The sequence below is a fragment of the Vicugna pacos genome, chromosome 7 (genome assembly GCF_048564905.1).
Source record: "Vicugna pacos chromosome 7, VicPac4, whole genome shotgun sequence".
NCBI classification, from domain to species: domain Eukaryota; kingdom Metazoa; phylum Chordata; class Mammalia; order Artiodactyla; family Camelidae; genus Vicugna; species Vicugna pacos.
The window spans coordinates 55,434,683-55,447,691 of record NC_132993.1 but is presented as its reverse complement, the minus strand read 5'-3'; the positions used below and the strand labels follow the sequence as shown (position 1 = coordinate 55,447,691).

The 13,009-nt window shown below is 38.5% G+C and overlaps 1 protein-coding gene across 1 annotated transcript in view; it reads right to left on the bottom strand.

Annotated features, from left to right (window-relative positions):
- THSD7A (thrombospondin type 1 domain containing 7A) overlaps positions 1-11,248 on the bottom strand; it is a 353,632-nt gene extending 342,384 nt beyond the window's left edge. Inside the window, exon 1 of the mRNA XM_031679614.2 lies at positions 10,807-11,248. Coding sequence (XP_031535474.1) covers positions 10,807-10,975 — 169 coding nt within the window. The 5' untranslated portion in view covers positions 10,976-11,248. The remainder of the gene's footprint in view (positions 1-10,806) is intronic.
- Positions 11,249-13,009: the final 1,761 nt, after the last annotated feature.

Here is a 13,009-nt window from a genome sequence, read left to right as displayed (position 1 = left end):
TTACACACACACACACACACACACACACACACATATACACAGAATAAAACAATAGTTAATCCATATCATTCCACCTGGGACTGTTAGCAGTACTGCCTGAATGATGTCACAATCAATGTAAACTATTTACAAGCAATATCTTGTATGAATGACGCCTATGGATATGCTGGCAGGCAATGCTATTGGAAGAGAAGCACTTCTGGGAAATTCATGCAGGCACTGCAGTTTGAAGACACTGTTCAGGTACCTGAGTGGCAAACGCAGGAAGATGGTTAGACATAAAAAGTATCTTAAAATAAAAGCTATGTTAGTGGGAGGTGATGCAAGGACTTGTATAACAAGATCTTTTATGTGAGCAGGCGCTTGATGAATATTAAACTGGCATAAAACTTTCTAAAATAAGATTTTAACACAAATTTTTCTGTAATTAACCTTCTAGTGAAAAATATTCGTAATTGCACACATTTTAAAAAGTCACCTCTATAAATACCAGATACAAAACATATTTGAGGAGGTATAATAACTTCCACAATGCCAGATAAATTCTGAAGTTCTGTGTAGTCATTTACCCATAAATGACTGCTACTTGCATGAGCATGTATGTCACATGCATTTATGCACCTAGGTATGTATATATTATACATATGCACTAAATTATTATTGTAAATCTATCACAAGTTTACAAATGCTACATAAATTTTAGAGTATGTACAGATAAACAGGTTGTAATGAGCATGAAACTGCTGCATAACTCTCTCCTCAAAGTTGAAAAACAATAGTTTCCTTCAAAGGATTCTGAACCACATATACTGAGGTGTAAGGAGGGTATATAGAGAGATGACACGTTCAAGTATGTTTACATACAGAGGGAAGGGGAAATACAGAGAGAGGGAGAGAGAGAAAATGAGATATAGGAGAGAAAAGAGGACTCTGAGAGATGAAGCCTCAGCATTCCCTGTACTTTTCCTATACCCTTTCACTCACAGCATCACAGACCAGGGAAGTCTTGCCAAGAATATTCTTAGGTGTTTCCACACAAGCAATTTTGGAACGCACTGTCCCACTTAAAAGTCACACCTCCAGCATTCCCTGCATGGCAAAGCTCTGCATCGTCACGAGTAAAAATAAAACACTAAGGCGGAATGTCTCTGTTTTAAAACGACTTCGAATGACTCTGCAATCAGCAAAGCTGGGGCCTTCGCAACTATGCTGCTGGCTTTGACAGCAGGTAGAAAGCAAACCAATGTCAGCTGCAGAGAAGCTGGAGATGCAAATACAGACCCAAGAACAAAGAATAATCAAACTGAAGGAAAGGCTGCAGACAGATCCAGGAAACAAACTCTATCCCAGAGAGGAGGCATTTGCAGCTCAAACCAGGACTGTACTAAGAGACAACATTTACTGAGCACTAATGTGTGCCAGGTACTAAGTGCGCTACAGGTTTAACTCAAGTTATCTTTAAAATAACCTGGAGAGGTAGATATTAACATCATACCTATGGTATGTCTGAGGAACAAAAGACACAGAGAGAATAGAGATCATATTCTTAATAAATTACAGAATTAGGTCAAGATTCATGTCTGTCCGGCTCAAAAGCCTCTTCTTAAACATCTCATTTATTACACACACATGCAACTGCACACAAATACATATTTCTTTAACTACTTAGTAATCAGTGATTCTTTCGAGTTATGGGTGTAAGTCTTTGCAACCATTCTCTTTCACTGTCAAGAAGTACCTGAATATAGTGAATTCCTCCGACATTTACAGTTGCACTTTCTGATTTCGGTAGAGAAAATCAAACATAATACTGAAATAGTGGAACTCAAATAGGCACTATTTGTGCGCTGATGCCATTCTTTTGCAGGTTAGAGAACATACCCGCAAACGTATCCATCTACAAAACTCAAAATGTCCTATCACTGCTACTGCTATAGTAATCCAAAGGATAACTTTCTATCCAGACTGTAGCATTATTAGAAAGTCCTGCATTAGCCATATACAGTAAACTAAATTATTCCAACCACATAATCCATGCCTGTGGCTGATATATTTGGTTGGGAAAACTAATTTTCTATCAAGCTGCCTCTACAGTTCTAAGCTAGCTACTCTGGGGGCTGTATTTCTACCCCTGTGCACACTAACGATCCACTTCTGAGTCACTGTCCTATGACCCACTCATTGTGGGGATGCTCAGCACCTCATGTTCATAAAAAGGTCTATGGGAACAATCTAAGTAGCAGGCTGCCTTAACAACTTAGTTCCGAGGTCAACTTACCAGGGGTTCAGGACAGTGGACTTGCACTGCTTCCTGGAAGTTCAGAAGGATACTGTGCCTCAACTTTCTGCCAGCACACGGCTTCCTCAGCAAGAATAGGGGAAAACGGATATGCAGCTATGTGCATTTATTAACCAGAACAGAGTCAGCTAGAGATACAAGCACATGCATAGTGTCCTTGAGAATTTCACAAGCTTACAGGCTCAATTTAACCTTTAATATACCAGGAAATTTCCTTCGCTTTCAATGTATTGTTCATCACTCCCAAACTCTCTCCTGACGTCTTCCCCTCAAAGTGTAACAAACTAGGCCATGTGTAGGCCCATCTCCACTTATTCTTCACTCTTTACTTAATTTCCAAGTAGGTTTTCTCTTTACATAAATAATTGTGTTTAGTGTAGGTCATACCATCAGGGCAACAAGAAGTGGGGTATGTGCAGCCCAGGTTGGGTTGAGACCTTGCACTCTGCCACCTAAGAGTTCTACCCACACTTACTACTCACTCATATGATGAAAAGAATGCAGATCTTCACCTCTCCTTACCAAAGACACACAAATGACAAGAAGATGAAAAGACAATGTTCAACATCTTATTACAGAACAGCTAATTAAACCAACAACAAAACACAACTGCACATCTGCTAAAATAGCTAAAATTCAAAACACAACAGTGGCGAGAATGTAGAGCAGTAAGAATTTTCATTCATTGCTGGGAGGGGAAGCAAAACATATAGTTTGGAAGACAGTTTGGCAGTTCTTTACAAAACTAAACATACTCTTACACGATCCAGCAATCACACTCCTTGGTGTTTACTCATAGGAGTTGAAAACTTAGGTCCACACAAAAACATGCGCGTGGATATTTATAGCAGCTTTATTCATAACTGCCAAAATTTGGAAGCAACCAAGATGTCCTTCAACAGGTAAGTGGATAAACTGCTATATCCATACAATGGGATGTTTGTTATTCAATGATAAAAAAAAATGAGCTATCAAGCCATAAAAAGACATGGAGGAACTTAAATGTACATGGTGAGAAAGAATAAAACTAATCTGAAAGGGCTGCATACTTTATGATTCCAAGTGTATGACATCCGTGAAAAATCACAAGTAAGGAGAAAGTAAAAAGATCAGTGGTTACCAGAAATTTGTGGGGAGAGAGGGACAGATGTAGGGATAAAGAGGTGAAGCACAGAGGACACTGAGGACAGTGAAACTACTCTGTATGATACTGTAATGATCAGTAACATGTAGGGTGGATACATGTCACCATGTATTTGTCCAAAACTAGAGAATACACATTAGAGCGAACCCTAATATAAATAATGGACTTCAATTAATAATAATGTATCAATATTGGTTCATTAATTATAATAAATGTACCATACTAATGTGAGACACGAATTGGGGGGAGGATGAGGGAGTATATAGGAACTCTATACTTTGCCCTTAATTTTCTGTAAATCTTAAACTGCTCAAAAATAGAGCCTATTAAAAATAAATTTTTAAAAGAATACAGATGATTTGCCTTTTTTTCCTTTTCTCTCCTTGTTTTGTTGTTCTCTTACAATGTCTTACTTTCTCCCCAAGCTTCAGTAGTCATGCATACATGGCTTCTACTAAATTTAGTGATGTCACTCCTTCTATGTGGATCATCTCTCTGTCTCCTGGAGCAACAGTCCTGCCGAACATTTCTCTATTACGTGTGCCATTTGAATATTATTGTCCATGTAAAGGAGTGTATTTGTGATTTTTTTTCCCATCTGCTCTTATTTCATTTTTTTCTCATAGTGTAACTTTGATACAATAATACAGAACCAATAAAATGACATCCCAGAGATTATGATTTCACATGGTAAGTTATATAAAACACCAATTGGCTCAGTAGTTCTCTGGACTATGAGAGGACATCCTCTTAGTTAGTTCCATGATGTATCACTATTTTAGGTGACACCATGTTTCCCCTTCTCTTTCCTTATTGGGTTGTTTTTAAATGTTGTATCACTTCCTCTAAACAGAAGCACTTTTCTTACTGCTTAGGTACCCTGGGATTAAATGCAAATTCCACTGTTTGTCATCATTTTAATGCATTCTAAAGTGTCAAGCATAAAGTTATGAAGAGGAAAATTAGGAAAAATCTCTACCTTATGACTCACTGACACTCCTAACTCACACTTAATGATGTTCTTGGGGTAGGGAAGATGCATCTTCCCAGATGCCACTTGCACAATGCTTATCATGAAGGACTACTCTAATATGCCTTCATATTAGAAGCCTGGAGGCTTCCACTCTCCCCTTTCCAGAGAGATCCCACTGTCCAGTGTCACCAATCAAACTTAAATCATTTCCTCCTAAAAGGATCCAAAGCATACCCTACTTCACCCTATAACCTGATGAGAACGTCAGCATCTCATCCCACCACCATCAGGCCAGCAATAATTGGTAGAAAGGGACCAGGGTATGTGCTGCTCTACAGCACAACCTCCTCCTGACTGGGGCTTTCACTATTTTGCAAACCAGGTAGCTACCTCTAATTTGTGGAGTGATATTTGTTACCACAGTCCATTCAGCTATTAAAGCTTCACAAAACCACCTAAGCATTTGAGTTTTTGCACCAAATAATCGATAAGCTTTTAATCAATTCTGAGCACTAACTATGCTATGTATGCCAAGAAAGATAGGTAGGAAAACAAGACAAACTGTCGTTGTTAAAAATGTATTTAAATACATTACCTAAGATGTGAAACAAATCATTAACCACAAACAATTTTGGAAGGCTTCAGTGACAACGTTAACTGCAAGAATGCGAAATTGCAGATTCTTGAGAAATCCTGAGACACAATACAAAGTGAAGTATAAGAAATTTGATTTATATAATTCACCCTGAATTTCCTGTTCAAAATATTTTGACTGTGTTTAGTCCATGCTGTCTATGTTTAAGTCCCCAATTAATAATAATAATAAAGACAAGCCTACAATAAAATAACTTCTCTTTTTACATTTGTTTTGTTTTTCCTTGTGTCTGTCCCTTCGTTAGAAAAAAATAGATAAATGTGTTGGATCAGCAAAATTCCTGAAAGTTGTATCATTTTTAAGAGAGGAAAAGACAGTGAATGGAAAGAGAACTAACATTTTTTAAAATGTCTACTATATGTAAGGCACTGTGCTAGACACTTTCTACGTATTATCTGTTAAAACTTCACAAATGCCCTCTCGCTTCAGAACTCCTGTCACCATTCTAAGGTGAGAAGATAAAGTCAGAGAATTTAAGTAACTTGACCAACAGGAAGAGGCAAGATTTAAACAGTGGTTTGTCAGATCCCAAAGTCTAGGTATGCTCTTTCCACTCCACAATGCTGTCTCCCTTACCATTTGTTGGAGTATCTAGCATTATGACTGTGTCAATTTGTAATTTCCAGTACTTTTACGGAAGGGAAAAAAAAAAGATGCTTTAGAGAACGCTAACGCACATTACTGGAGTTTGCTCTAGGTCACAAAGTTAAGTACCACTGTATTACACAACACAATAATAGCAATAATATAAGCTATCAGTTACTAAAGTCCTAATATGTATCAAGCACTCTACTAGTACATTACATATGTTAACATATTTAATCCTCAAAAACCCCTACAGAATACATATTTATTCATATTGGAGATGAAAGAAAAAGATTCAGGGAGATGAAGTAATTTCGCAGGTACCATGGTTAAAATATTTCGATCCATGTTGTTCCAGATTAATTGATATTGATGCCCACATGCTGTCCACTCCTATCTTTGCTCCATCTCCATTCCTCACTTAATGAGCAAACTGTGTCACATTCCAAATCAAGACAAATTGTAAACACAACTGAAGTTTTTAAAAAAGCAATTCACTTTTTTTTTAAGGACACTGCCATCCTTATGTTACTGCAACCTGGAATGACCTCCCTCTCTCTCCTTTGTTATTTAACAAATGTTAGGAATAGGATGGATATTTTTCCATATACACTGCAGAATTTCTATATTAGTACAAGTACATGAAAGAAAAAGAAAATGGTAACTCTTGATTTTCTTTCAAACTGAGAAACCAAGGGATTATTTTACATGCAATTAACTAAGTAAAGGACACAGTGTTTGTCATTAATAGTGCTGTCTTTCATTGGATGAACTCAGGTCAAAGGTATTTAACATAAGAAGTAATTTCCTTTAGAGAAAACTCTTAACTGTAAATACCTTATCATCTGATTCTGAAAAATGGTTAGTGTGTACCTGTTTTCTGGATTTTAATGTAATTTTCATTATTATAAAAATAAAATTACTTCACTAAGACCTTTTTGAAGGTATATCTCTATGACAGAAGTTGATAAAAGTTGGATGTATTCACTATTTTCTCCCTGACTCATGTTACGTCAATCACATTTTGTTCAAAGCACTGATACTCTTAATTTGGAATTGCCAGGTGAATATAATTAGCCATAATTATTACTGAAACAATTTCATATTCTGGAATATTAAAAAGTGAAAAACCATCTACTACTTATCAGTAACAGTAATTATTCATCTTCCAATTATGTAAGTGCTTTAACTCTGCAAGGATGAAATAAGTTTTTCAAGTATTCAAAGAAAGACAAGTTACCTTTCAAATGACCAAGACAAAACTGTTGCAACATTAACTTTAATATTTTAACTAATAACTTTCATATCTTGTATTTTTGAGTTTTCTGTATTGAAAACAACAAAAGGGTAGTCAAGAGACTTAAGTACCACTTGGTTATGCACTTTATCAATACTACAACTTCTCTACCATCTGGTTTATTATTCAACCAAGTTTCTGTCTCTACCACTCTACTTAAAAAGTCAAAACACTGTTAATTACCTTATCAATTCCTCCTCTTACTTGACCTTTTCTGAAGTATTTCAGGTTTCCTTTCCAGTCTTTTGAAAATGTTACACTTTTTGCCACCATCCCCTTCATAAGATATCTTCTTCTACTTAGCATATATTGGCATTTTCTTCAGACCTGTTCTAACCACACTTTCTCGGGCTGCTTCACTAGTTTCTCTCCTCTAGTGGCTCTTTCTATCTCAATATTCTCTGTGAAGTATCCTGGCACCTCTTTTCAGTATTTTCCCTCTTTTAATGATCCTTCTCATGGCCATGCCTTGAAGTATCATACATTTACTGAGGTCCAATTAGCCTAATACCGCCTCTTAAGCTACCCGACCACTCACGAATTTTCCCATTAGCTGAATGGAGTACTGCTACCTGAAGTTCAGTATATCTGAATTAAATTGATATTCTTCTCTTCCCACCCCAAGAAACCTGCTCTTCCTTCTTTCACATCTTCTATCTCAATCAAGTAACTGTGCAGACATAATGGTGATGGCATTCGTTCCTCTCTTCCTTGGCAGACAATGTGTCCTCTGTGCTCTAAACCTGAGGTAACGCTTCTGTAATGTGACCCTGAGCCCTCCTTTACTCGTCCTTCAGTCTAACTGCCATGGTCCTGGTTTTGCTCCCCTTCGTCTCTCAGTCCCACCTCCCAGCATCTGTAATTCTCTCTTCATTCTGGGGAAAGAATATGTCAGTCCTCTGTTCTAAGCTTCCAATGACTTCCACCACCTTATAGGTTAGACTCCAATATCTTTACCAGAGTTTGTAAGTTTTCTTACAATCTGGCCCAACTCATCTCATCAGCATTAAATCCATTCATTCCCACAAAAAAACCCTGGACTTGAGCTTCTAAGACCTAGGAATGTTGTCATGTCTTTTATTTTTATTTCTTCCCTTTGTCAGCTACAAGATCTCTCTGCTTTCATAGTGTTTTGTTCATGAGTATGGTATGCCACATTGTAACTGTTGTGTACTTACAGTATAGTTCGATTGGGACTTTCTTGAGGGCAGGGATGACAATATCCTAGTCACCCTCTACCACAGTGACTTCATATAAGTCACACAGTGAGTCCTCAACAACTCTTTGTCAACTGACTTAATAAAACTTCCATATAATATAACTTATGCATTAAATTTTCATATAGCATTCATCATATATCATATATTATGTATCATAAACCTTATGTATTACATAAAGGTGTACACTATATGCATATACCCAGCTTAATACACTATGTATACGTATATAGGCATACATGTGTTTATGGTGTGTGTATGTGCGTATGTGCATATACATATGACGGCACTTGAGGGTTGAAAAGGTCTTTAAATATTATCTTTTCTAACCAATGAATATTACAAAATAGGAAGCCAAGAACTAAAGTCATTAAATAACTCTGCCAATGTTCTATAGCTTGCAAGTGATAAACACAGTTAGGGTTCGCATCTCATCTCCTCATCCAGTGTACCTTTCACTACATCATTTTAGTTCAACAATCTCACCAATAATGTGATTCAAAATGATCTGCTCCACTATCCCACTGGAATGAACATCTTGGACTATCTCACTTCATTTTCTCTCCCAAGTCTCTTCTTGCCTCTTTATTCATGCCTTTTATGATTCTGTTATCTCTATATTTTCATTTACAGTGTATCCCTCTCCTTTAAATATTCCAATTTCTTCTGGTAGCTACTTTCAGGGTTTTTTTTTATATAGATATGGTAAAGTCTCCTCTCCCTATGGAAAAAAAAATTAAGAGGTCATTATTTTGCTCTCCAGTTTAATTCACCATTGTTTTCACCAAACCAAGGATCACCAAAAAAGAGATTATCCTCCTCATCATACTAGCTTATATTTGCACATGGACATAACTCTGAAGTTTACACATTACTTTCTCATAACTCACTCATTTCATCTTCTTAGTACTATGAATAATCAGGAGAGGGTCACAATCACAGGCAGCTGAGTAAACGGGGTGATCAAAAGTTAAGTGATCTGTTAGTAATCCTACAGTGAGCAATAGTTGGAACTGGCACTGGAACCAAGGTCTCCATATCCTTGCTCCTGAGAGCTTTCCACTATTCTGAACTGTTTATTGGCTAGTGTCCTCACCATGACATTTATGTTGACATATATTGGCATCTCAGATACTGCACAGTGAATGTTGCCTAGACTCTTCTTCGACCTGAATTACTAGTTGGCTCTTGTTACTTTAATGGTACAAATTTCAGGAGAGCAGGTACTATTTTGTCCAACATTTAAGTTACTTGAGAAGCTCCAAACATCCAAATAATACTATCCAACAGTAAATTATAATTTGATTAGTATCTGTTGTTATGACTTTAGCTTTAGCTAAATTACAGATCTTCAACTCTTTATTTCAAATTGAAATAAATTATTTCATCTGCATCCACTAATCAACAGATCTTTAAATGGTGAGTGTTAACAAGAATGGCTAACACTAATATCCAAATGGCTTTTCTCAATGTGTATGTGCTATTTCATGCAACATTCTGAGTCAAATTATGTACTCTAACTTTAAATAAATTTCTGTTCAATAGCCTCACTAAGTTGCTAGACAGATGTAACTTCTTTAAAAATTCAGAGTATCAGCGTAATTGTAAAGTAAACAGACCTGTCTCCGCATCAGGGGGCTACAGACAGCTGACACTCTCTTTAACTTGTTTGAGATTCAGTGACGAATGTATACCTTCCCTCCTTTCTACTGCATCCTTCTCCTTACTGTTTAGGCATTGTCAAGAAACTTAACTCATCCGTAGCCCCAAGCAATGGGAATAATGTTTTCCACTTTCTTCCTATAAACATGAAGTTTCAGGTCTGCGGAAGAATTCTCGGTATTCTTTAGAGGAGAAAGAAGCCACTGGAGAGGGGGTGGTAATCCCTCATTTGGCATTGTTTTCCTGCTTGTCAGTGCCCCACCAGGACCTCTAGCCAGTACTTTGCCAAGAGGTTCTGAGAGACAATTACTTGCTGCTTTTGCTGATTGGTTGAAAACAAAGCAAAAACATTGTCAAGGCAGGAAAAGTTTAAACCTAATCACCCTTACTGCACATTTTAAAAATCCTGCAACTCACTCATTAAGAATTGTGCTTCACAAGGTCTCAGTCAGCTCACCGGAGCCCCATTTGCCTTTAACTGTTAGAACTGCCCTCACTTGGCTTCTTTCCACGTGTCCCACATAAGCTATACTTAACAAATTCAACTCTATATCCATAGTATCACGGCCCTGACTAAACTGTTTGCCTAAACACAGAATAAAGACTGAATTAAAATGTTTCAATGCTCTTTGCTAGAAATATATTTAATAAAGTCCTAGCAGGATGAGAACGTAGAGGTTAAAAATACAGCACTTAATTATGAAAGTGAAGTGTTGGTTGTCCTCATTAACAACGGCGCTTTGAGAGAGAAATATCATTCCAGTGACTCACGAATGCTTTTTAGTTGTTAGGTTTTTCTTTCCTAATAGCATCAACCATGACCTAATTTGCTTCCTAAGAAGCATACTTTTTACCTTAGGAACCAGCCTACCCGGGCCACCAAGGAGCACAGGGGTCCCTCCCGAAGCACAGCAGTTTCGTAATGTGGACCCAGATGTGAAGATGGGAAGCAGGGGGAACTCCGTCCCACTTACCAGTCTTCCACAGATAGAGGGTGGGGGCCTCCGCCTCGCCCGGTGCCGCAGCCCCGTGGGCGCCCCGGCGCAGCAGCAGCGGCAGCAGCAGCAGCAGCGGCAGGACGGCCGGGCGCGAGCCCGCAGCGCCCGGGCTCCGGGACGCCAAGCTCCTCGCTCGCAGCCCCATGCCGCCCGCAGCCGCTCCAGGGTCCGGATCCAGGACGCAGCCGGCAGGGAATCTTCCTCCCCCCTCGGAACGTCTTCCCAAGGAGTACAGAAAGCAAAGCTCTTCCCAGCTATTGTTCGTGTAGGATGAAAAGGAGGGAAAACGCGTTTAACACCGGGGAACAATAGCGTCTGCGGTGGCCGTGGCTGTCGTCGCCACCGCCGCTGGCGGGGATGCTGCTGCCGCTGCCATTCCGCGCAGAGTGGCAGGTCCTAGCGGCGAGGGAGGCAGCTGTCCGCAGGGGGCCCCAGCTGACTGAGCAAGTCCGCGAGGTCTGGGAGGCAGCGCAGCCCCCGCCACCAGCTGGAGAGAGAGGAGGGGGGCGTGAGCCGACTGGAGCACGAGGGGGCTGCAGGCAGGGGGAGGCGAGAGCGCCAGGGCGAGAAAGGAGGCGAGCGACCGGGAGAGGGGCACCCAGGTCCAACACACTCGTCCAAAGAAGTCCCGTGCACATGGCGCGATGAAATATGTTTGGAAGGATACACCAATAAAAAGAATCATCGCCCGACAGGCTTCAGCATGACAAATAACAGGCATTGAAATTCATCGTCACCCAAAGAGTCAAATGCTAGATCTAGTGGCATGTTCTTCTTAGTATGTATTTATTTAAACAAAGCGTCGGTGTTGATAATTTATTTTTAAGTCCTCACTTCTGAATTACTTTATGTGGGGAGTAGTTATTTATAATCAGATATGAAGAACACAGGAAAACAGCAGGTATTTGTACTTGTGTCGAAATGCACTTAAACACGTTTTAAAATCTTTTCTTTTTAAAGTAATCCACTAGCAATAAAAATATGAGAAGTATTCATCTACTGTGACAAATCAAAGTGCAGTCTTTTAACAGCCTTTAAAACTGAATTAGCAGTAATAAGTATTCCCAATGCTATCTAATTACATAGGTAACATTTTACAAAAACTAATCAAAATTATATTTCAGATATGAAGTTAATAAAAGTGCTATCCCTCTATCTACTCCGTCAAAAATATGCTACCTTTAAGGAGCCATGCAGTTCTGAGTAAAATTAAAGAACAAATTCACTTTCCCTTATTTGGATATCTTCAAATTAATAAATTCTTTACTTAAAAATCCTTGACACTAATTTCTCTTAATTTTTACTATAGAAAAATGCCTTTAAAATTTATATAATTTAATGGTTTGGGGTCTTTTGTTCTTTGTGTTTTCACTTTCCTTAAACCAGTAATAATAAAGGAATGTGTGTGAAGTCAGATAATGCTTTTGTTCTTTCCCTTTCTCTCCTTTCCCCAATAATAACCTTCTATTAATTCATTTCCTAGTGAAGCTAAAATAATACCAAGGCATTCAGCCAATTAAAAACTGGGCCAAAAAAAACCCCCAAAAAACAAAAAACAAAAACCCCCCAAACTATTCACATCTGGTTGGCAATATTTGGCCAAATAAAACAAAACTTAAAAAGCAGGAAAACCATTCTTTATGAATTTACTCCATCAACACAGCCAGCCCAAGAGTTTAAAATAAGGAAGCTGCTGTTTCTGAAAGAGGAAACCTTCCATAAAGCTCTCTCCTGGGATGCCTGTCATTTTACAGATCATTCCAGACACAGTCCTTCTGCAAGCATTAGATTAAAAGCAGGTTTGATCAAATAATTCCCAGGTCCTGCCTACTTAAGTATTGTGACATCAGAGGAAATTAGCAATGTTGAAGGTTGCAAATTTGCTCTTTGTTTACTTTCTACTCTGTTAGGCCTCTAAGAGGGAATTAAAAGCTCAGAGAGCCCTAGCTCTGCTGAGTCTGTGATTAGAAGAGATAAGCTAGTGTGGATTCTATTTCTTCACTGGTGAAAAAATAGGCAACAATCAAAAGACTATAGACTGATAAGGAATACAAAAAAATCTGATTATAACTTATGCATAGCACCTTGAGGAGCACTTGTTTCAACAGTTGCACCAAAGAAGAAAATAGGACCTGCTTTGGCTTCCTCTTAGGGAACCCTCTGTAATACCACTCTATAA